This window comes from Coturnix japonica, unplaced genomic scaffold (assembly GCF_054131305.1).
Source record: "Coturnix japonica strain WE unplaced genomic scaffold, WE-NBRP24 Scf046, whole genome shotgun sequence".
Taxonomy (NCBI): Eukaryota; Metazoa; Chordata; class Aves; order Galliformes; family Phasianidae; genus Coturnix; species Coturnix japonica.
This window is the reverse complement of record NW_028188949.1, coordinates 3,075,196-3,096,275: the sequence shown is the minus strand read 5'-3', so window position 1 is coordinate 3,096,275 and position 21,080 is coordinate 3,075,196. Positions and strand designations below refer to the sequence as shown.

The following is a 21,080-nucleotide window of genomic DNA, read 5'->3' as shown; positions in this document are numbered from 1 at the left end:
GGGTAGGAGCCAGTCTGAGGGTTTCTCCTGACTTTGTACTTCTATAGTTTTATTACATAGATGTCGTTTTTCTAGAGGTATAGTTCCCACACACACACCATTTCCAGTAACATGTGCTAGAGTTATCCCTGGAACATTAGGCCTTCCCTTTTTCCATAGGCACTCTGCTGGGTTAGTCCCATTTCTTCTCCTAATCTTCGCTACGGACCCTATTGCTTCATAAAAAGGGGGTCTTATATCATAGCATAGCCAACACTCCTTAGTTAATTCTGGGTAGGTGTTGTTTAACACCTTGAAACTAGACTGAATTATTTTCCAAAGGGTGCCATATTCGGTAATATAAGGGCTTGCTTCGGTCGGGCCTACAGTAACAGCTTCTGTCTTATTCTGATTGTTATTTATTACTACGTTAGGTCCTATACCTATTGGGGGGTCTGGCGGAACTCTTTCTTTTTTAATAAGGAAATGGCCCCCTCGGTCTCTTCCAGGCTCCCACATTCGTACCCCCCAAGTCTTTCCTATCCACCACACTGTGTTTTCTGTTTTAAGGATTTTTATCTCTAAATGTTGGCATGTTCCTTCACCAGAGTGAGTCCCATAAGTCGGAGGTGTACAACCTGAGGGACCCCAACTAATTGTTATATATTCATCTTGTCCCCCCCCTGGCAGAAATCCCAGTGAAACCGTTTCACAACCCCAGTATGCACAATAATATTCCCCTGGGTAATTACAATAACTTTTCCCTGGATTTGATGCTGAGCAAGCATAGATTGCCTTGCGATTCAGGCATGGTTGTGTTGGTACTAAGTCACATACTTGACTTTTAAGGATGGGAGCGCCTGGGGTCACGTCTGTGCTTATCACCTTCTGATCTTCCCCTCTGATTAGGGACCACTTAAATGGCTCATGTGTCTGTACCTCTGTACCCCAACCCTCATTAATGAGACTTAATATTATTATCAATTGAGCTAGTTTTAGATAGGCAGTTTTCCCACTGCAGTAGTGAGTCTTTAATTGCTCGGGGGAGTTATTTCCAGTCTTGGGGTATCTTCTGGATCCTAAATCTTTGGATTCATTCATAATGGAGCAGACCCCTCCACATGTTTTATCTCCTCTGCCTCGCCCATCGACTCGGTTGCCTCGAGCCATGGGGTGTATAATCTTCTCGGCAGCAAGAGTATTCTTCAGGAGGGGCTGGTTTTGCTTCCCTTTTAAGTGGGTCTTTGGGGTACTGCACCCTATTCTTTTTCCCACTGGTTATACACTTAAGTGATGCTGGTAAGGATCCAAATTCACCCCCAGGTTTACCCCCTTCTATTAAAATTTCCACGGCCACTCTGAAGGCTAATAACCAATTTGTGTATTCCTGTTTTCGCAGTGGGTCCACTACCTTTCTAAAACATATCCCAACAGTTGCATTCACAATAGTCAAAATATTCCCTTCTACATTAAATTCTATACTGATACGTTTATACAATCATTGTTAATTCATGTTCTCATTTTCCTTGACGGAGGGTTTCGTGACAGTTTTACTTTCAAATCACCCGCTGGACTAGTGACTCTCCATTCGTGATTTTGTACTGGACCCTTAATACGACTAGCATGTGTCCATCCTTTTTCAGCAGTTCTGATGGCAGTATTGGTAGTCAATAATACCAGATAGGGACCTTCCCAGCGAGGCTGCAGTGTGGTTTCTCTCCAGGTCTTTATCAGAACCCAATCTCCAGGCTTTATCTGATGGAGGGTAATGTCAAGAGGGGGTCTTTGAGTCAATTGTCCCTTTTTCCACAATTCCTGTTTATACTTCATTAATTCCGTGATATAAGCTTGAATGTTCTGATCTACCACCCCCGGGTGATCTTTAGGGGTTCCTGCATCATATGGCATTCCGTATAACATTTCGAAGGGAGATATTCCTATGTCAGCCCGGGGCTGGGCCCTAAGGTTTAAGAGGGCAAGGGGAATGCATTTTATCCATGAGAGCTTAGTTTCTAGTGTTAATTTGGCCAATTGCTTTTTTAGTTCCCCATTCATTCTCTCTACTCGCCCTGAACTCTGTGGGTGCCAGGGAGTATGTTCTTCCCATTTTATTCCCAAGGCTTCAGCTATATTTCTAGTGATTCTTGATGTAAAGTGTGGTCCTTGATCTGAATCTATTACTTCTGTTACCCCATACCTAGGGATGATTTGTTCGAGTAATATTTTTGTTACTACCTGAGCTGTTGCTTTAGTTGTGGGGAATGCCTCTACATAATGTGTGAGGTGGTCTATTATGACTAATACATATTTATATCTTCCTACTTTAGGAAATTCGGTAAAGTCAATTTGGACTCTAGAAAATGGCCTAGTGGCCAAGGGTCTTCCCCCCATAGGCAGTTTTCTTTGTACGGCTCTGTTTATCTTTAAGCACGTAATACATCCTTGAGTAATATGTCTAGCTAGATTATGTAGGCCTATACACATGTACTTAGTGGCAAAATGATCTATTAAAGCTTGGCTTCCCCAGTGGGTCCGTTCGTGCAACTGGGTCAGCACCTGAGATGCTATTGACTTAGGCAGTACCTCTCTCCCGTCAGCTAGATACCACCTCCCTTCTGTGTTTTTAGTTATTCCCATTTGATTCAGTTTTTGTTCTTCCTTCGGTGTAAACGAAGGGGCCTCATCATGTGTCAATTCTTCCTGCCTCTCCTGCCTCAGGACCAATTCCCTGAGGGCAGCTTGCTTAGCTTCTAGGTCTGCTGCATTATTTCCTCTAGTCTTGTAATCGGTCCCCTGTTGGTGTCCTCTAAGGTGTACCACCGCTATCTTCTTTGGTTTTCGTAGGGCCACTAAGAGTTGCTTTATTAATTCTTGATGTATTAAGTCCTCTCCTTGGGAATTTATCAATCCCCTTTCTCCCCAAATCTTCCCAAAGGTATGTATTACCCCATAACTATATTTGGAATCGGTATAGATAGTGCCCTCTTTTCCCTGTAATCTTTTTAGTGCCTGTAAAACAGCATACAGCTCGCAAGCTTGAGCTGACCAAGTGTTACTCAAGGGTCCTGATTCCAATACCCGGAGGGTCTTTCCATCTACTATTGCATAACCTGATCTTCTCTTTCCCTCCACTACTCTAGAGGATCCATCCACAAATAATTTTTCCCCTTCTCTTAATTCTTCTTCTTCTAAATCTGGTCTGATTTTTGTTTGTTCTTCTATCGTATGTAAACAGTTATGAATGAGTCCCACATTTTCGGGTTTTCCATATAAGAATTCTGCAGGATTCTGGAGACTTGTGGTCTCCAGGGTTAAGTTAGGGGCTTCCAGTAAGATACCCTCATACTTTAGAAGACGAGAATCAGATATCCATTTTTCAGCTTTTTGTTGGAGCACATTTCTAATATTGTGGGGAGATAGTACCTTTATATTGCTGTTAAAAGTAATTTTCCTGGCTTCTTCTACCAATAACGCACACCCAACAATTGCTTGTAAGCAAGTGGGCCATCCTCGGCTCACAGGGTCTAATAATTTTGACAAATATCCAACGGGTTTCTTCTTCCCTGCCCAATCCTGTGTTAAAACCCCATACGCTGTACCACTGTCTATGTTAACGAATAAATAAAAGGGTCTTTTTAAGTCAGGCAGGCTCAAGACAGGGGCATTGATGAGATCCTCCTTCAGCTTTTGTAGATTCTCTTCATCTTGTCTATCCCACTTTATTAATCCATCGGTACTGAGCTTTTGATATAGAAACTTTACTTTACTGCTATAATTTTCAATCCATTGTCTACAATATCCCACTAATCCCAGCAATTGTCTTATTTGTCTCTTATTGTTTGGCGACTTCAGGGACAATATTCCTTGTATCCTTTCAGGATCTATCTTCTTTTCTCCTTTACTCAGGTAATGCCCTAGATATCTAACCTCCTCTTCCACAAATTGCAATTTCCTTTTTGATACTTTAAGTCCTTTCAGTCCCAAAAAGTTCAGCAATTTAATACTTTCTTTCCGAACCTTTCCCTCATCCTCTCCAGCAATTAATAGATCATCTACATACTGTATTAATTTGGTATCAGGATCTAGCTGATACTCTTGCAGGATCTGTTCTAGGGCTTGCCCAAACAAATTAGGGGATTCTGTGAAGCCTTGGGGGAGTACAGTCCACCTTAATTGCTGTTTTCTGTTAGTATCTGGGTCTTCCCACTCAAATGCAAAAAAATCGCGGCATGTCTCATCTAAAGGGCAAGCCCAAAAAGCATCTTTTAAGTCTATGACACTATACCACAAGTTGTCGGGCCCTAATTTACTTAGCAATGTATAGGGATTAGCTACAACTGGGAACCTAGATACAGTGCGCTTGTTAATTTCCCTCAGATCATGAACCAACCGATATGTTCCATCAGGTTTCTTTACCGGTAATATAGGGGTATTAAATGGGGACATACAGGGTTCCAGTAATCCTTTGCTCACTAATCTATCTATTTCTGGTTTGAGACCCCTCCTTCCTTCCAGGGAAATAGGATATTGTTTTATTTTTACTGGGATTTCAGGATTCTTGATTTTTACCGTGAAAGGGGGTATTTTTAGTTGTCCCACACTCTCGGGGGTATACCAGACATCAGAATTGATCTCTTGTTCATCCTCTACCCTAAGAGGGCAGAGTTTGATTCTCAATTCTTTATTCTCTACTTCTAGTCCTATGCCTAATGCAATAATCAGATCCCGTCCTAACAAATTGAACTCCGCTTCAGGCAGTATCAAGAAATCACCCAACCCCACTTTGGACTCTGCTTCTATCATTACATTTTTAACTATTCCTACTGTAAAAGGTTCTCCCTTTGCTCCTATTACTTTGGTAGTTTCCCGGGAAGGTTTGCATCCGAGAGGGATCTGTTGTATAGTAGACCTTTCTGCTCCTGAATCTACTAGAAACTCTACCTCCTCAGCTTGGGGACCAATTTTCAATTTTATCAAGGGCTCCTGTTGTTTCTGGGTCCCCAATATATAGAGCCCCTGACACCCCTAGTCTTCTTGGAAGGACTTTTCGTCTCTCATTCTAACCCTGCAGTCCCTCTTCATGTGTCCCTTTTTCCTGCAATAATAGCATATTCTCTCCTCCTCCCTGTTTTCAGGCTTCCTAAATTTTTGCTGTCCTGGAATTCGATTTTGCGTCCATCCCCCCATTTTCCTTTCCAATTCCCTACTTTCTCTGACCGCTGCTACCATCATCCTAACCTGCCTATTATGTCTTTCTTCCTCCCTTCTTACATATACCTTCTGAGCTTCCCTCAAAAGTTCATCAAGCCCCCGATCCTGCCAATTTTCTATCTTTTCTAGTTTCTTGCGGATATCTTCCCAAGCCTTAGCTACGAACTGTGTTTTGAGCAGAGCCTGGCCTATCGGTGTATCGGGATCCAATCCTGAATATAGTTGTAAATTCTTGCGTAACCTTTCTAGCCATTCAGTGGGTGTTTCCTCCTTCTTTTGTCTTTCATTAAAAGCTTTATTTATATTCTGACCTCTTGGGACTGCCTCCCTAATGCCCTGGATAATGATAGTTCGCAGGTCCTGCATGTGAGTCCTATGATGTTGATTTTGATGGTCCCATTGCGGATTCTGTAAGGGCCATTTAATATCCGCAGCGGGCCCGTGGGCATGTTGAGCATCCCAAATGCGCATCCCTGCACGCCTAATCATACCTCTCTCTTCTGCTGTGAACAGTATACTTAGAATAGATTGTAGTTCCTCCCAGGTATAAACATTTGGCCCTAAGAACTGATCTACTCTGTCTGCCACCCCCAGGGGATCTTCTAGTATATTACCCATTTCCTTCTTAAAATCTCTAACATCCCCTGAATTTAAGGGCACTGATATAAACCCCATCTGAGGTTGTGGACCTCCCATGGGCATTTCTCTTAAAGGGTAGAGGTTATTTTGTCGTGCCTTTGCCCGTGTCACAGGCCCTCCCCCTTCTATCTTTTGTACTTCTCCCTCTCTCGAATCCATCTGCCCATGATCCAACTGAGGAGGAGAAGGTAGGGGAATTGCTGGAGGTACAGCATATGGTGGGGGTCCCACTAAGGCCTCCTCTTCCCTTCGAGGTTTACGTTTTTCGACATCTTTTTCTTTTCGTGTCAAATTAAAAATGGGGACTCCTAAACCCTCTGGGCGAGTGACCCATACTGCTGCATAGTCACTTTCTTCTTGATTGAAAGGGGTTTTGGAGTTTACCCAAAAATTTAATTGCTGTTGTACCCAATCTTCATTAGAACCATACTTAGGCCACCATACTGCCGGGCCAATTTGTTGTCCGCTCCAAATTTCTATACAATAATAAATCATCTTTGCTTTATCTTTATTTCTTGTTCCTGGATAGTGCGTCCAGGCAATTAGCATGAACCCTAGAGGTGAGTCCTTAGGAATGGATGGTCGTTTAGAAGGGGTGGGTGGTTTAGTTTTACACTGCCCCATCTCGTTCTTTACTTCTTGCTCTCTTGTTTTATTCAACGTCTGTAGCTCCCCCTAGTGCCCGTAGCTCTAGGGGAACACCTAAATAATAATCATCCCTAGTGCCCGTAGCTCTAGGGGAACACCTGAATAATAATCATCCCTAGTGCCCGTAGCTCTAGGGGAACACCTAAATAATAATAATCATCCCTAGTGCCCGTAGCTCTAGGGGAACACCTAAATAATAATCATCCCTAGTGCCCGTAGCTCTAGGGGAATACCAAAGAATAACCCTCCATAGAGTACATAGCCCTAGGGGTTGTGGTGGTGAAAGGGTCCCGCTTATACCCTGTACCCACCCTTCGGCGTGCCCTCACTCAGTGTTGCATTCACTCGCTTCCCCCAGGTCGTGGCCCACGCCCTCGCGGGCAATGGGAACCGCACTACTGTGGGGTCCACACTCGCTCGGGTTAGTGCCGGCTGCCGGCCCCCCTTCACAAGCACACAACACTCGCCACACGCCGGATTCCCAACCCAGACCGGACTATACTCACCTGTCCTGCGTCTTCGTCCGGACTTTCGTGCACGAAATTTAAAGGGTTAACCGGTTTTTCCTTGCCTTTGTGTTTTAAATTTCGGATCGTCGGCAGGAGTAGGGCGGGAGGATAGGAGCCGAGGCCACCTATTTAGGCGGGGCGCCCCCTCAGGCTCGTACCCACGCCAGTATTCCCGTCCGAGTCACGGCGCCAAATTGTCATCAATTTATAAGCAATGAGCCGATAATGTTCCAATTAGAAACTTTTATTAATTGTAGTGGGTAAAACAAAAAGGCAATTCAGCGCTGGGCGACAGGGGAATCCTCGTTCCTCCAACTGCCGCACCTTCCCGTCCCTTGCAACTTCTTTTGTAAGGTCCATCCCGAGTGTATTGTCCTTTAATTGGTTGGTCGTGATCGTGCCACTTGGTGTGTCGTTCCTTGGTTGGTCCTTCCGTGAAACTTTGTATCCATCGGGGCGCGCTTTGCCTGTAACTATGCAGAGTACACAATCTACCCATAAAATTAGAGTGTTCTGCAACCCTTGTGGCCTCCATATTCCACCATCACATCCCGGTCCTAATGAACAAGCACTCCACCACAATGCTACCACATCCCGGTCTTAATGAGCAAACATTTTATCACAGACTCACCTATCCAGATGCAGCCTCCAACATAAAGGCATAGTAAAAAGGCAGTGTACTACTAGGAGAAGTTCCTGCTTCTCCTGCCATGAAAGGCTGCACGTACAACATGCACTCCAGCCTCACTGCACATACTTATCTTAGTCAAATGTTTCGGTGAACAAGAATTACTGTTTGGGATCTCAGGCACAGGAGAGATTTGAATAATATCTTGAATATTGCTTCCACTGTACATATATTACTAATTATTGTTCTACGGACAGACTGAAACAGGTCTTTGTGTCATACTGAAACCAAATACTTTCTACAAACCCAGGCAATCAAGCCTAGGGAAAAAACCTCAGCACAGACTACTGCACTGCATAATAGAAACTCGATTTTACTTTACTGTTCTCTGCTGTATTTCAGACAACACCTGTCTCACCTGTGACATGAATCTTGAAGGTGAGTTTCTGGCCAGCAGCCTCGCAGCTGTACTCCCCTGCATCTTTCTTCTCCACCTGGCTCACCACCAGCCGACGCTGTTTGCCCTGACTCCACCTTGAACATCTTGCTCCAGGTGATCAGTTTCCCCTCCTTGTACCACTTCACCTCCGTCTTCTCCTGGGCCACCTCGCAGCTCAGCGTGGCATTTTCTGTTGTTGCAGCCTTCACCACCTTCTGTACCTTCTCCTTGTTTGTAAATACAAATTCTGGCTCTGAAAAGAGAGAGATACATTAGTTTGGCCTCTTGAAATAAGAGCAGGTTTTGGGGAAGGAGTCAGAAAAATGAATCAGTTCTCCCAGTCTGATGCCCCAAGAGAATGATGTGGAGAGAAGTGCGATTTATGGATGCCCCATCCCCGAAAATGTACAAGTCCAGGCTGGATGGGTGTTAGAGCAACCTAGTCTCAAAGAATGTGTTCCTCTCCAGGACAGAGATTGGAACTGGATGATCCTCAAGGTCCCTTCCAACAAAAGGCATTCTGTGATGCTTCTTGTATGACTCTCATGACTCTTTCGTCCCCTAGCTGCCATTTACTTATGTCTTCAAAACATCAACTTATACAAAACATTCCTGTAGTATTCTCTCCCATGCTAAATGAGCCCTTCCAAGACAAAAACATGTTACATAGAGCACATCCCCTAGTGCTTGACACAAAGCCCCTGTTCTGAAACTTCGTGAGACGCAGCTTCATTGCAGAGTTGTTCTAGTGGTACAGGCACGTGGGAATGGAGAAGTGCAATCAGAACTTTCTTGTCTATGGCCTCATTCCCACAGCAAAAGGAAATTCCTGAAGATTTTAAAGGATGGCACTGCCTCACAACTGTATTTAGAATAATTTGTTCAATTTCCTCATCAGAAATTAACCACCCCAAAGTTCAGCTCCAAAAATTTTAAGCATAGCAGGGAAAACTTACAAACTAATGACCATTTTCTAAAACATTCTAGAATGAAAGGCCGAAATGTGTTCTCTCTCACCTGTGACATGAATCTTGAAGGTGAGTTTCTGGCCAGCAGCCTCACAGCTGTACTCCCCTGCATCTTTCTTCTCCACCTGGCTCACCACCAGCCGATGCTGTTTGCTGCAGTAATAAAATGGTTTCCCCTATGGAATCATAGAACGATTTGGGTATAGAAGGAAGCTTTAAAGATCATCCAGTCCAACCTCTTGCCGTGGTCAGGGACATCATTCACTAAATGAGGCTGCCCAGGGTCCCCATCCAGCCTGGCCTTGGACACTCCAATGATGAGTCACCCACAACCTTCACTGGACAATCTGTTCCAGTGTATCACCACCCTCATCATAAAGAACTTTTCTCATGTCCAAACTGAGTCTACCCTCTTCACTTTTGAAACCATTGCCCTTTGTTATGTTGCTATAGACCCTGGTAAAAAGCCTTTTTCCACTTTCTTATCAGACTCTCCTAATAAATAAAACGCCTGTCTTCCTCCATTTCTGGAAAGAAAAGCACCAGCTTGAAGGCTTTCTATTTTTAAGCATTTCTTTTGTACCTGCTATAGAGAAGAAAACAAAAGAAAATACAGGAAAACATTTAGTTGCAGGTTTCTTTAATTTAATAGAAACCACCAATGCCGCCTTCTAGCATTGTGACCAAATACTGTCTATAAGACTATTTAGGAAGAAGCATTTGCAGGGGTGTGCTTGTGCCCTGAAGATATCTTTAATAACCTTTAATTTCCTCTGTAATTATTGACTTCTCATTTTGCTATCATTGCATCTACTTGAGATCCCCAGGGAAATTCCCCAATTATTTCCAGCCTGTCTTAAGCTGAGGCTACCCAAGTCCTCTGCGTTCATAGCTTCAGAAGGCAAACAGAAAGTACACGAATTAAACAGAATTTAAGCACCGTCTACATCACTGAATGCTGGGGTTGAATGTGTCAAACCACTTAAATTTCCCCTCCTTCTTTGTTGGGGGGTTCAATACAGTCAAAACAATTTCTCTCACCTGTAACATGAATCTTGAAGGTGAGTTTCTGGCCAGCAGCCTCGCAGCTGTACTCCCCTGCATCTTTCTTCTCCACCTGGCTCACCACCAGCCGACGCTGTTTGCCCTCTGACTCCACCCTGAACTTCTTGCTCCAGGTGATCAGTTTCCCCTCCTTGTACCACTTCACCTCCATCTTCTCCTGGGCCACCTCGCAGCTCAGCGTGGCATTTTGAGTCAGTACAGCCTTCACCTCCTTTTGTACCTTGTCCTTGTTTGTAAACACATCTTCTTTCTCTGCAGGGACATCACAACAGTCACACCGTTTTGCTGTAGTCTGCTGCAGAGCTAACTCCAGTTCACCATTTTCACTATACTTGCCCTTCACAGGGAGCATCATGATACCTCATTAAGACAGGAAAACACTTTCCCCTCTATTTTGCCTTGGGAAATGATAGGCATATCATATCATATCATATCATATCATATCATATCATATCATATCATATCATATCACATCATATCACATCATATCACAAAGCTAAACATTTTGCAGTCTGATAGCAGATTTGGACATGTGATTTAGAACACCTGCATGCACAACTGAACCTCCTCCCTTATCTTTTTTTCTTCTGATGTCTCTCTACATTTCCAGTAAATCAGAAGGGAACGGCCCTCTAGAACAGGTTGCCCAAGGAGACTGTGGATGCTCCATCCCTGCAGGCATTCAAGGCCAGGCTGGATGTGGTTCTGGGCAGCCTGGGCTGCTGCTTGGCAACCCTGCACATAGGAAGAAGGGGGTTGGAACTGGATGAGCACTGTGGGGCTTTGCAACCCAGGCCATTTATGAGTCTGATTAGTGGCATTTTCCACCTAATTGTGTCACTCAAATTTTGTAACCAGTTCCCTTCAAACACCTCCCCTTTTCTCACTCCTTGCATGCCTGGTGTGCTCTTGCACTGTAACCCTGCAGATACCAGATGACTACAAGAGCTGCACAAGTTACCCTCCTTGCCTATTGTTTGTTGCAGTAATTCATTCCTGGATGGAAAAGCACATGTAGAAAGTGTTGCTATGACACTAGATGACAAAGAAAGTCCTATAGCCAAAGTGTTTTGCACCAGAGAGGCTGTCAGTTGATCCTCCAAATGCAAGACACACCAAATGAAGCGTTCCTTTATCTCTGGGATTCCAAGCATTTTCTCACCTCTGACTTTCACTTGGAATGTCGCTTTGTCATCTTTTGTTTCACAGCTGTAGCTCCCTTGGTCTTTCAGGGTCACATTTTTGACCATGAGTATGCGGTGCGTCCCCTGGGAGATGATGGTTGTCCTTTGGTCCTGCTTCACCTCTGTTTGATCTTTCTTCCATACGACAGCTCCGCTTGCAGCTGACACCTCACACACCAGCTCCAGGTCTTCAGAAGGACTGACTGATATTTCTGGAGTTGTTTTGGGCTTGTTGACAGAATTAATGGCTTCATCTGAAGAAAAAAAGAGAAAGTGGTTTACATCCTGACTCAGGCTTATTCAGCACAGCATTAAGATACAGTTAGAACTGATTGTAATGTCTCTGCTCATTACATTTGGGTGATCGAGTTTCACCTCTGGAGGTACTCACATACAAACGTCTGTTTGATTCTCCTGTGTAAGGAAAGAGTAAGTTCTATGCAGACAGTTCTTATTTCTTTTAATCAATTCTGTATTCTGCACATGTTCTTCTGAAGCTAAAATGAAGGCAGCTAAGTAACGTGTTTGCAATACATGAACAAACCTATTCAACACCTTGTCTCTAAGCTAACAAGCAGCGTTTGATGAGCACATCAGTATTTCATGCCCTTCATTCCATCCAGACAGAACCTGCCTGAGGAGCAAGCTGATGGCTGTCAGCTACAGGCAGACCTAGCTTAGTATTGCATTTCTTAGAGCAACAACTGTTGCTTTCATTCACTGAATATACCAAGGCCAATTGCTATGCCAGGCACATTTATGGCATCAGTGAACAAATAATTCATTAAAAATTGTAATAGACAGGAGCCATCTATTCTTTTAAAACTAGGTGACCAAAGAAGAACAGTTTCTCTAGAGTCAAGCTGTTAAGAACTAATAGCATCAATCAATATCACATAGATAGATTACTTCCCTGCCCTAAGACCATCTTGTGACCATTTGGTGCTCCTAATTAAGCCCTCTTGATGGCATTTTGTCTGAGCCATGTGACATTTTGTGATAGGATTTACTGCTAGTGTTCCCTTAACCCTACACCAAAGTAGGAGGTATCCATTCTCAGGGAATCATGCAGGCTTCCTCTGTATTTGATGCTCAGAGACAGCCCCAGAACTTTTTAAATCTTAGCTTAGCTCTCATCCAATAATGTTCATCAAACAGTGCAACTTGTCCTTTGGGGATGCCTTTGTTCTGCATCAACCAGTTCCAACGGAGTCTTCTTGGCTTGTTTTAGATCAGTTTTTCAACAGATAAAGCCAGGGTCTTTGAATTACAAAGTGAAATTGCAGAATGCATGATTCTCAACCAAACAGAACGGGAGGTGGGATGCAGGGTGAATACCTGAGCCAACACCACCTGCAAGCAATCCTTCAATATCTTAGGAATCTCTAGCCATCCCAAATCCAGTGTTGTGCTTGATCTATCATCTCTGCTGAGTTTTTAGCTAGCTGATGGTGAGCATCTTGGTGGTGATGGGTGAGCAGTCGGACTAGAGGGTCTTAATCAACCTTAAGGATCCTGTGATCAGAGGAACGTGAATGTGCTGTTAAAGGTCACAAGCGCTGCACTGCAGCATGAGCATACACAGCGAAAGGCTTTCAGTAGAGCTTTAGTTCATAAATGAGGACTGGGTTATGGAAAATAGGCTCAAGATAGAAACCAGAAAACAGATCTTAACGCCAGGTTCTGTGAATGCAGCCAGCTGAATTTCACAGATATTGAATTTCAATGACAATTTCTTGTGTTATTTTACCCTCCAGCTCCACCCTGAACAGGAACATGTCAGTGACAAGCATTACTCCTCCAGGCTTGACCTGACAGTGCTTTACTTGTACTATGAGCTAATGCCAGGAAGAGCAGGAAAAGAGTTTCATCCACGTGCCTTCTCCTTCCTTAGTAAAACCAGTGTGAAACTGCAGCCACGTCAGGCTGAAGGAGACGTCTCAGATGTCCTGCCTGGATGCAGGAGCTCACGTGTCAGAGGATGTCTGGCACGTCAAGTCTCATGGCAGTGCAGTGCATGACAAACTGCAAGAACACTTTCCTGTGGGCTCCTTTGGGCACGAGGCCCAGCGGGTGACACACCTCTGGCTGCAGCTCTTCAGAGCCTCCCAGCAGCCACGTGATGCCCATGGGAGAGACACAGCTGACCCACACAGCAGACGATTTACCAGCTAGCTCTGGTTTACAGCAAGAGAAGATACAAGTGGCGATGCTGAATGGTGAAATACTGCGAGTGTGTGCCATGGGTATAAGATTGGTGAGCCTGAGGATGTTCAAAGTCAGGCTGGACAGGGCTCAGAGCACCTGATGGAGCTGCGGTGCCCCTGTTCATTGCAGGGGAGTCCAACTAGCTGACCCTTAAGGGTCTCTTCCCTATCTATGAGATACACGAAAGCTGATTCTGCAGTAACCAAGCTACCAACAGCAGTTGTTTGTCTTACAGTTTGCCAGCACAGATTTTAAAATAACAGCATTGATTACTCATTTGATAGTCACATTACAGTGCAAAGCACATGGAAACATCCATCAACGAATTCAATTAATTCTGGGGGCAGACCTGCCAGTATGAAATATTATGCTAACATGACTGAGAGAAGAAAAGCAAAATTAAGACTAGCTGACAAGCCTTGGCAGGAAGTTCTGCTCCCCATCAATTTAGTCCCATTATTCAATTCTGTTGCGAGCTGTCTCCATGTCTCTCTGGAGTTTGTTCTTTGAGAAGAAGCAATTAAGTAAGCTCTCCAATGCCAAAGTGCATACACTACTCTAGGGCTTTGTTGTTTCTCCATGGACCAACAAGGGTGACAAGCCAGCAGAATATGATGAAGAGCCTCATGCATACTCAGGGGGGGGAAAAAAAAAGGCAATTGTTGCTGGGAAGAAGGTTCATTTGCATTTGTGTCATCTGCAGAGGGTACTGCAGAAATGGAAAGTCTTCCACTGGAGCAAACAAAGGGCTCTCATTTATTGCAATCAAGGCCCAGCGTGTGGATCTCAGAGATCAGACCTACACCCTGCAGCAAAACAGAGACCTGCGTGGGAAAGTTCAGTTTCTCTCTACATCTGTGTCAGAAAAAGCCCACCATGGAATGACAGCTAAGTAAACATCCCTGTGACTCTTCACAGGTCTCTTCTACATTTGGGATCACTGCTACAAAAAGAGCTGTTTACATCATCTCTCGTGGCCACCCTGACAGAAGAGCAGGAAGGCTGGGATGCTCTTTTTCCTATCTTTCCCTTGATTTCCTCTATATCTTAGGGACGAATCACAGGACACAACACAGAAATCAAATGGCTCTACAAAGCAGATTGGCCAGTTCAAGTCAAAACAGCCACTGAAAACACCCCAGATGCTGTCTGACAACAGCTGGACTGTCGGGGAGTCAGGTGAATGCAGTCTGCTGGCCCTGGGCAGGAAGAGGACAGCCCAGACTGTCACATACCTTTCACTGAAAGCTGATAGAGCATTTTATCCCCCTCACAGATGCACTGACAACTTGCAGCATCATCCATGGAGACGCTGTGAATTTTCAGGGTGTGTTTTTTCCCCACAATTTGCAGTTCCTATTTTTCACTGGCCTTGAGCTCCTTCCCATCCTTCATCCACTCCACAGTAGCGCCTGTGTCTGCTCAGCCTGCAGTTTGGCTTCCTCACGCAGCCGAGCGCAGATCTTTTCTACATCTTTGCTCTTATTGGTAAATCTCACTGCAGCACCTGTCAGGAGCAAAGGCCTCGTTATTTCAATTGATATCAGGCTAACATGGTCAATATTTACTGCAAGATCTCTGAAAAAGTATCACCTTCTGTTCCTGCACTCATCATTGTGTCAGTGCTGAGCAATTCAAGATATTTCATTTGGTCTTCTTGCTGGATTTACTAAGTAAAAATCAACCAAACATCTCCTTCTACTGATTAATAATGCTCTAAACATGCTTCTGCAGAGGTTTCCACCCAATGACAAACAGCTCCTCCCATCATGAATGTTTATTTGTTCTATTTTGTCATGCAAAGCTGATTGATAGAGATATTATTGGAATGATTGCTCCCCTACTTCTAAACTATTCCAGTGCAATCAGAAAGGCTGTCTGAACCTGGAGCTGAAAGTACTGCTCTATGGTGATGCAGTGGTAAACCTGGTGACTGAATGCACTGGCCAATAGCTGTGAACTGCAGACATTCATCAGCTGGCATGAAGCAATCTGGTTCAGATACCAAGCAGCTGGGTAGACTGGCTTACCCTACACTCAGTGCTATCATGTTTAGGTCATTACCAGGACTCACGTCAGTCCATGGGATGCAATTTCAGGTATTTGATACAGTCAGTGAATGCCTGCAGCCCCAGTTCTAATCATCAGATCACAGCAACTATGCCTTGACTGTAAGAGGAAAGGAGAAGGATCAAAGCAAATACCTCTCACTCTCATCTTGGTGCTGACATCAACATTTTTGGCAACAAATTTCACTTCTGCTCCATCATCGTTCTTGGTGACGTTCTTTATGATTAGGCTGTGAGTAGTTTGGGTTCTCTTGATGATGCAGGTCTCGCTTTCCTGTAAGACTTTACCATTGAGGTACCAAGTGCCGCAACACGTTGTTGTAAGGTCAATAGTAAACATGGCATCCCCTCCAGGTACAGCTTCACCAGTTGTTAGGGGGGATTTCACAGCCAGGACTGGTTCTGAGGAACAACAACATGGATGTCTTAATGCTCTTGAGATGCAAGTCTGGTATCTCATCTAAAGATGGAAGATTAAATCATAGGTACATTTCTACTTCTCCCTTTGCATGAGTGCTGGAAGAAGCACTTCTATGCTTAAGATCTGTTACAGAAAGTTCTGCCTCTTGCACATGTGAGATATCAAGAGATAAGGATTTTCATGTCTCTGTCACAGAAACAGAACTTGTATCACTTTAGTGGTAGCTGGAAGTTGATAGGAGATAGGAGAATTAGGAATAAGGGAAAGCCTTTGGTGTGTTAATGCACTACTATCCTTAAAGTCAAAGGAAACATCTTTAGGGAACCAACACAGCTGCTCAGCACACACTGACCCATTTCCATTGGGGTTTTTGTGCTTACCAAGGTGCACGCTCCCTGGGAATTCCAGAGACGGGCTCTGTCCATGCGCATTGACTGCAGACACTCGGAACTGATCATCAGCCTCTTCAGACAGATTGCTCACCGCGAACTCTGGGACAGGGACATGAGACTCGTGGCACCTCACCCAGGTGAAGCCAGTTAGTTTATTGGGTTCCACAATGTAGCCATCGATTGGAATGGGGCGTTGCATCTTTGGAGGGGACCATGCCAGCGTCACTGAGGTTTCTGTTTTATTTTTCACCACGGGGTCAGCTGGGGGCTGGGTGGGAGGTTTTCGGGGAGCTGAACAGAAATAAATACAGAAATATTAGCATAAGGTCATGTAGGCTGGAAAAGACCTTCAAGATCAGCAGACTCAACTTTCAGCATGACCTACTGAGTCCCACCATTAACTACTGTGGTACCTGAGGACATACATGAAGCTTATTCCTGCAGGTATTTGCACAGTGAATATATTCACCCTCTGGTTGCTTTGGAACATTTTAGAGGTTAAAATCCCATCAGACTTTTTCACTGTGTGCAGCCACTGATACAGGCAGGAGGCTGGGAATTACCTGATGGGCTCTGGTTACAGACTACTGACACAGTCAAGGATTGATTTCATTTCATTTTGGCCATCAGAAAGTTTGGTGTCTGGTTTCAGTCACGCAATTATAATTTAAAACTCCAAGTATAATCCTATGGAGAGCAGCGCATTCAGGAGAACTCATCTCATCTTCATAAACCTGAATGAAATCACAGAATCATAGGATCACGGGAGGGCTTGGGTTGGAAGAAACCTTCAAGATCATTAAGTTCTAAACACCCTGCCATGGGCTGGCTGCCCACTAACCAGCTCAGGCTGCCCATCACCCATCCAACCTCGCCTTCAACACCAAGGACAGGCATCCACAGCTTCTCTGGGCAGCCTGAAATGGAAGCAATGAGCCACATGTTGAAGATACTCAAACATTCATGACTGTAGAGAGAGCCAAATACTCCATACATATTGCCTGCCTGGTCAATGGTATTAAAATCCCAACAACAGACTCATCCAGCTCACTGAAAATGGTGTGAACATGGCGAAAAACACCTTCCTAAGATCCAACCTAAACCTCCCCTGTCTCAGTTTAAAACCATTCCCCCTTCTCCTATCACTATCCACCCTCATACACAGCCATTCCCCCTCCTGTTTATATGCTCCCTTGAAGTACTGAAAGGGCACAATGAGGTCTCCCCGCAGCCTTCTCTTCTCCAAGCTAAACAAGCCCAGATCCCTCCACCTTTCCTCATAGGAGAGCTGCTCCAGCCCTCTGACCATCACAGTGGCCCTCCTCTGGACCCACCCCAACAGCTCCACATCCTTCCCAGGCCTGGACACAGTGCTGCAAATATGGCCTCACAAGAGCTGAGCAGGAGGGGACAATCACCTCCCTCTCCTGCTGGCCACCCCTTTTTCAGTGCAGCCCAGAACACGCATGGATCTATCTTTTTCATACGGATATTCCCATAGATGTACATATATATACCACATCTACACCCCCACAATCTGCTACAACTCCATAGAATTATCAAGGTTGGAAAAGACCTATAAGATCATCCAGTCCAACCATCACCAATACTTCCCAGTTAAATCATAGCCCTCAACACAACATCCAAACTTTTCTTGAACTTCCCAGGGTCGGTGACTCTACATGAGAGAAAAGGGCACACAGATAAGGGATTCTGCATTTGCTATTAGCAGGGGTGGGATGAGACCGAGCACTGCCCCAGCTCCTGGGATAACGCAGAAGGGCTGAGACCTTCCAGCTGCTTCCACCCAGGGTCACACAGCAAAGCCGACCCTGCAGGAGTCTGCATCATTCTTTGCATGGCATTGCTAAGAGGAAGATCCCCCCCCTACCCTTGGCTCTACACTCCAGCTGCTGTCTGCCATCTGTAAAGCCACCACAGCTCTCCTACTGGAGTTCCCATCTGCACAGTGACAGCTTGGTTTCTTCTTACTGTCAAAGCAGCCACAGCCTCAGTGCTTCTAAAATCTCCCCTTTTCAGCTGATTTCCTCTTTCTAGTGGCTGGGCAATTCCTCCCTCTCACAGTCATCCCTCTGCCCCACTCTGTGCCCACAGACCCACAGAGGGCACACAGAGCCAGCCCTGTCCCAGCAGCTGCTGCTTCACATCTGACAGTCTCAGGAGCTGAGATCCAGGCCGAGACAGCAATGCCCAGACATGGTTTGTAGGACGTTTGTGAGAGGAAATAGGGAGGTTTGTGATTAAACCTGCCCCCTAAGGAGGAAGGCAATGCTGCCTGCAGCCCCAGCAGGCATTACAAAACATTCCCTAGAGTCCCCATAAACTCCCTTTACAGCCCCTGCACAGCTCTATAGAACAGTCTTACAGAACTACCTCTAGTAGAAGCAATCTCCACACAGAGATCCTTTCCCAGTGGCACTCAGCCCTTCAGTGGGGTCTAAGAGAGCTGCAGCCAGACTCAAACACAACTGCTCACACAGCTCAGCTGCCTTCACCTGTGCTCCTGACGCTGACACATTGCAGCCCCACATCCCCCTCTGCCCCCCCACAGCCCCACACCCCCCTGTCCTCCCCGCAATCCCCATCAGCCCATCCCACCTCAGTGCTGCCTCTGTCTCTTCTCTCCTCTCCCCGTCCCAGCGCCGGCCTCCCCCGGCCTCCCATTGGGCAGCGGCAGCTCCGCCGGCTCCGATTGGCTGAGCCGCAGTGCGCGGGAGTGGCCGTTGTGGGGGGGGCAGAGGGGGATGTGGGGCTGCAATGTGTCAGCGTCAGGAGCACAGGTGAAGGCAGCTGAGCTGTGTGAGCAGTTGTGTTTGAGTCTGGCTGCAGCTCTCTTAGACCCCACTGAAGGGCTGAGTGCCACTGGGAAAGGATCTCAGTGTGGAGATTGCTTCTACTAGAGGTAGTTCTATCAGACTGTTCTATAGAGCTGTGCAGGGGCTGTAAAAGGAGCTGAGGGGGACTGTAGGGGGGATATGGGGCTGTGGTGGGCCATAGGAGGACTAGGGGCTCTAGGGGACTCTGAGGGTGTGTAGGGGTTGTGGGAAGCTATTGGAGGATATGGGCAGGTCTGGGGCTTGAAGGGGTGGTGTATGGAGAGATAGAGGGTTGTGGGGGCCTTAGGGTGATATGGGGCTACTGGGGGCTGTCGGGGGCAAATATGGGGAGAATATGGAGTTGTAGCAGATTTGGGGGTGTAGGTGTGGTATATATATATCTATATATATAGATCTGTCATTGTCTTCATTCGAAGAAATCTGAAAATTAGGAGTCCCAGCTGATAGTAAAGACTACCCAGAGGGATGGGATGACCATATGGACTGTAATGAGGATGCATTAGAATGTGTGATAAACACTGTAAAGCAGCGTTGCTCCGGGAAATGGCCCAATACGACACAGAAGCAGCTTTAAATATCTTCCAGTCACAAGCTGTTCATATCTAATGTCTATTTTACCCAATGTTTTCCAGTTCCAGAAGCAGAGGATGCCTTTATCAACAAGCAGAAGGTGCAGAAGGAGGTGAAGGCTGCACCAACTGAAAATGCCACGCTGAGCTGCGAGGTGGCCCAGGATAAGACGGAGGTGAAGTGGTACAAGGAGGGGAAACTGATCACCTGGTGCAAGATGTTCAAGGTGGAGTCAGAGGGCAAACAGCGTCGGCTGGTGCTGAGCCAGGTGGAGAAGAAAGATGCAGGGGAGTACAGCTGCAAGGCTGCTGGCCAGAAACTCACCTTCAAGATTCATGTAACAGGTAAGACAGGTGTTGTCTGAAATACAGCAGAGAACAGTCAAGTAAAATGTAGTTTCTATTATACAGTGATCCAGTTGCAGTAGTCTGTGCTGAGGATTTTTCCCTATACTTGATTGCCTGGGTTTGTAGAAAGTATTTGGTTTTAGTCTCGCACAAAGTGCTGTTTCAGTCTGTCTGTAGAATAATAATTACTGATATATGTACAATGGAAGCAATATTCAAGATATTATTCAAATCTCTCCTGTGCCTGAGATCCCAAACTGTAATTCCTGTTCACCAAAACATTTGACTAAGCTAAGTATGTGCAGTGAGGCTGGAGTGCATGTTGTGCGTGCAGCCTTTCATGGCAGGAGAAGCAGGAACTTCTCCTAGTAGTACACTGCCTTTTTACTATGCCTTTATGTTGGAGGCTGCATCTGGATAGGTGAGTCTGCTCCTCACAGTAAGAGACCTGGTAGAGCTGACTATTCCCAGAGCTCAAAGCAAAATAGATATCTGCAAATCACACACAAAGAACAAAGGACTGCGTTGGTGAGCATATTTCCTTTGTGCCTTTGACAGTCACAGTTGTGGCAATGGTAGAGGCCATGAGGAGTCTGTTCAGGAAGCCAGGAGTACTGTTCTGGGTCATGAAAAGGCAGCCAGTGGTTTGACTATCACACGTTTATGTGTTTTGATGTTTCACAGTGGGTCTTAAGTAAAAGGAACTCAGGTTTTGGTTGCCTGCAGGACAGATGTTCTTTTGGGTTCAATATGTTTGCATAGTGACTTGCAACCATGGGACTGGTGTTCAAGGACCCTCTTGGTTCCTTCAGTTCCTAGGTTCTTTCTTGCCTAGATTTGACACTTAGTTTCAACAGAAGAGCTGATATTCTCTAGTGAAGGCTATTAGTTTGGGCACAAGTGGTAACCTAAACCTGTTCCAACTGGTATATAAAGACCTGCAAG

At 45.4% G+C, this 21,080-nt stretch overlaps 1 protein-coding gene across 1 annotated transcript; it reads right to left on the bottom strand.

The window, feature by feature from the left end:
- Nucleotides 1-9,663: 9,663 nt before the first annotated feature.
- On the bottom strand, nucleotides 9,664-11,669 carry LOC146752393 (obscurin-like protein 1). Its single transcript, XM_085531990.1, has 2 exons — nucleotides 11,249-11,669; nucleotides 9,664-10,338 (listed from the first exon to the last, which is right to left on the bottom strand). The coding sequence occupies exons 1-2, from the start codon at nucleotides 11,334-11,336 to the stop codon at nucleotides 10,004-10,006; spliced, it is 423 nt and encodes a 140-aa protein (XP_085388116.1). The 5' UTR covers nucleotides 11,337-11,669; the 3' UTR covers nucleotides 9,664-10,003.
- Between the last annotated feature and the right edge of the window lie 9,411 nt (nucleotides 11,670-21,080).

What these genes read in the sequence shown, in the direction of transcription:
- LOC146752393 (XM_085531990.1), bottom strand. Translation starts at nt 11,336, where the DNA reads ATGGTCAAAAATGTGACCCTGAAAGACCAAGGGAGCTACAGCTGTGAA. An exon ending in ATTCCAAGTGAAAGTCAGAG is followed by an intron (nt 10,339 to 11,248) that starts GTGAGAAAATGC and finishes ATGTCCCTGCAG; the next exon opens with AGAAAGAAGATGTGTTTACA.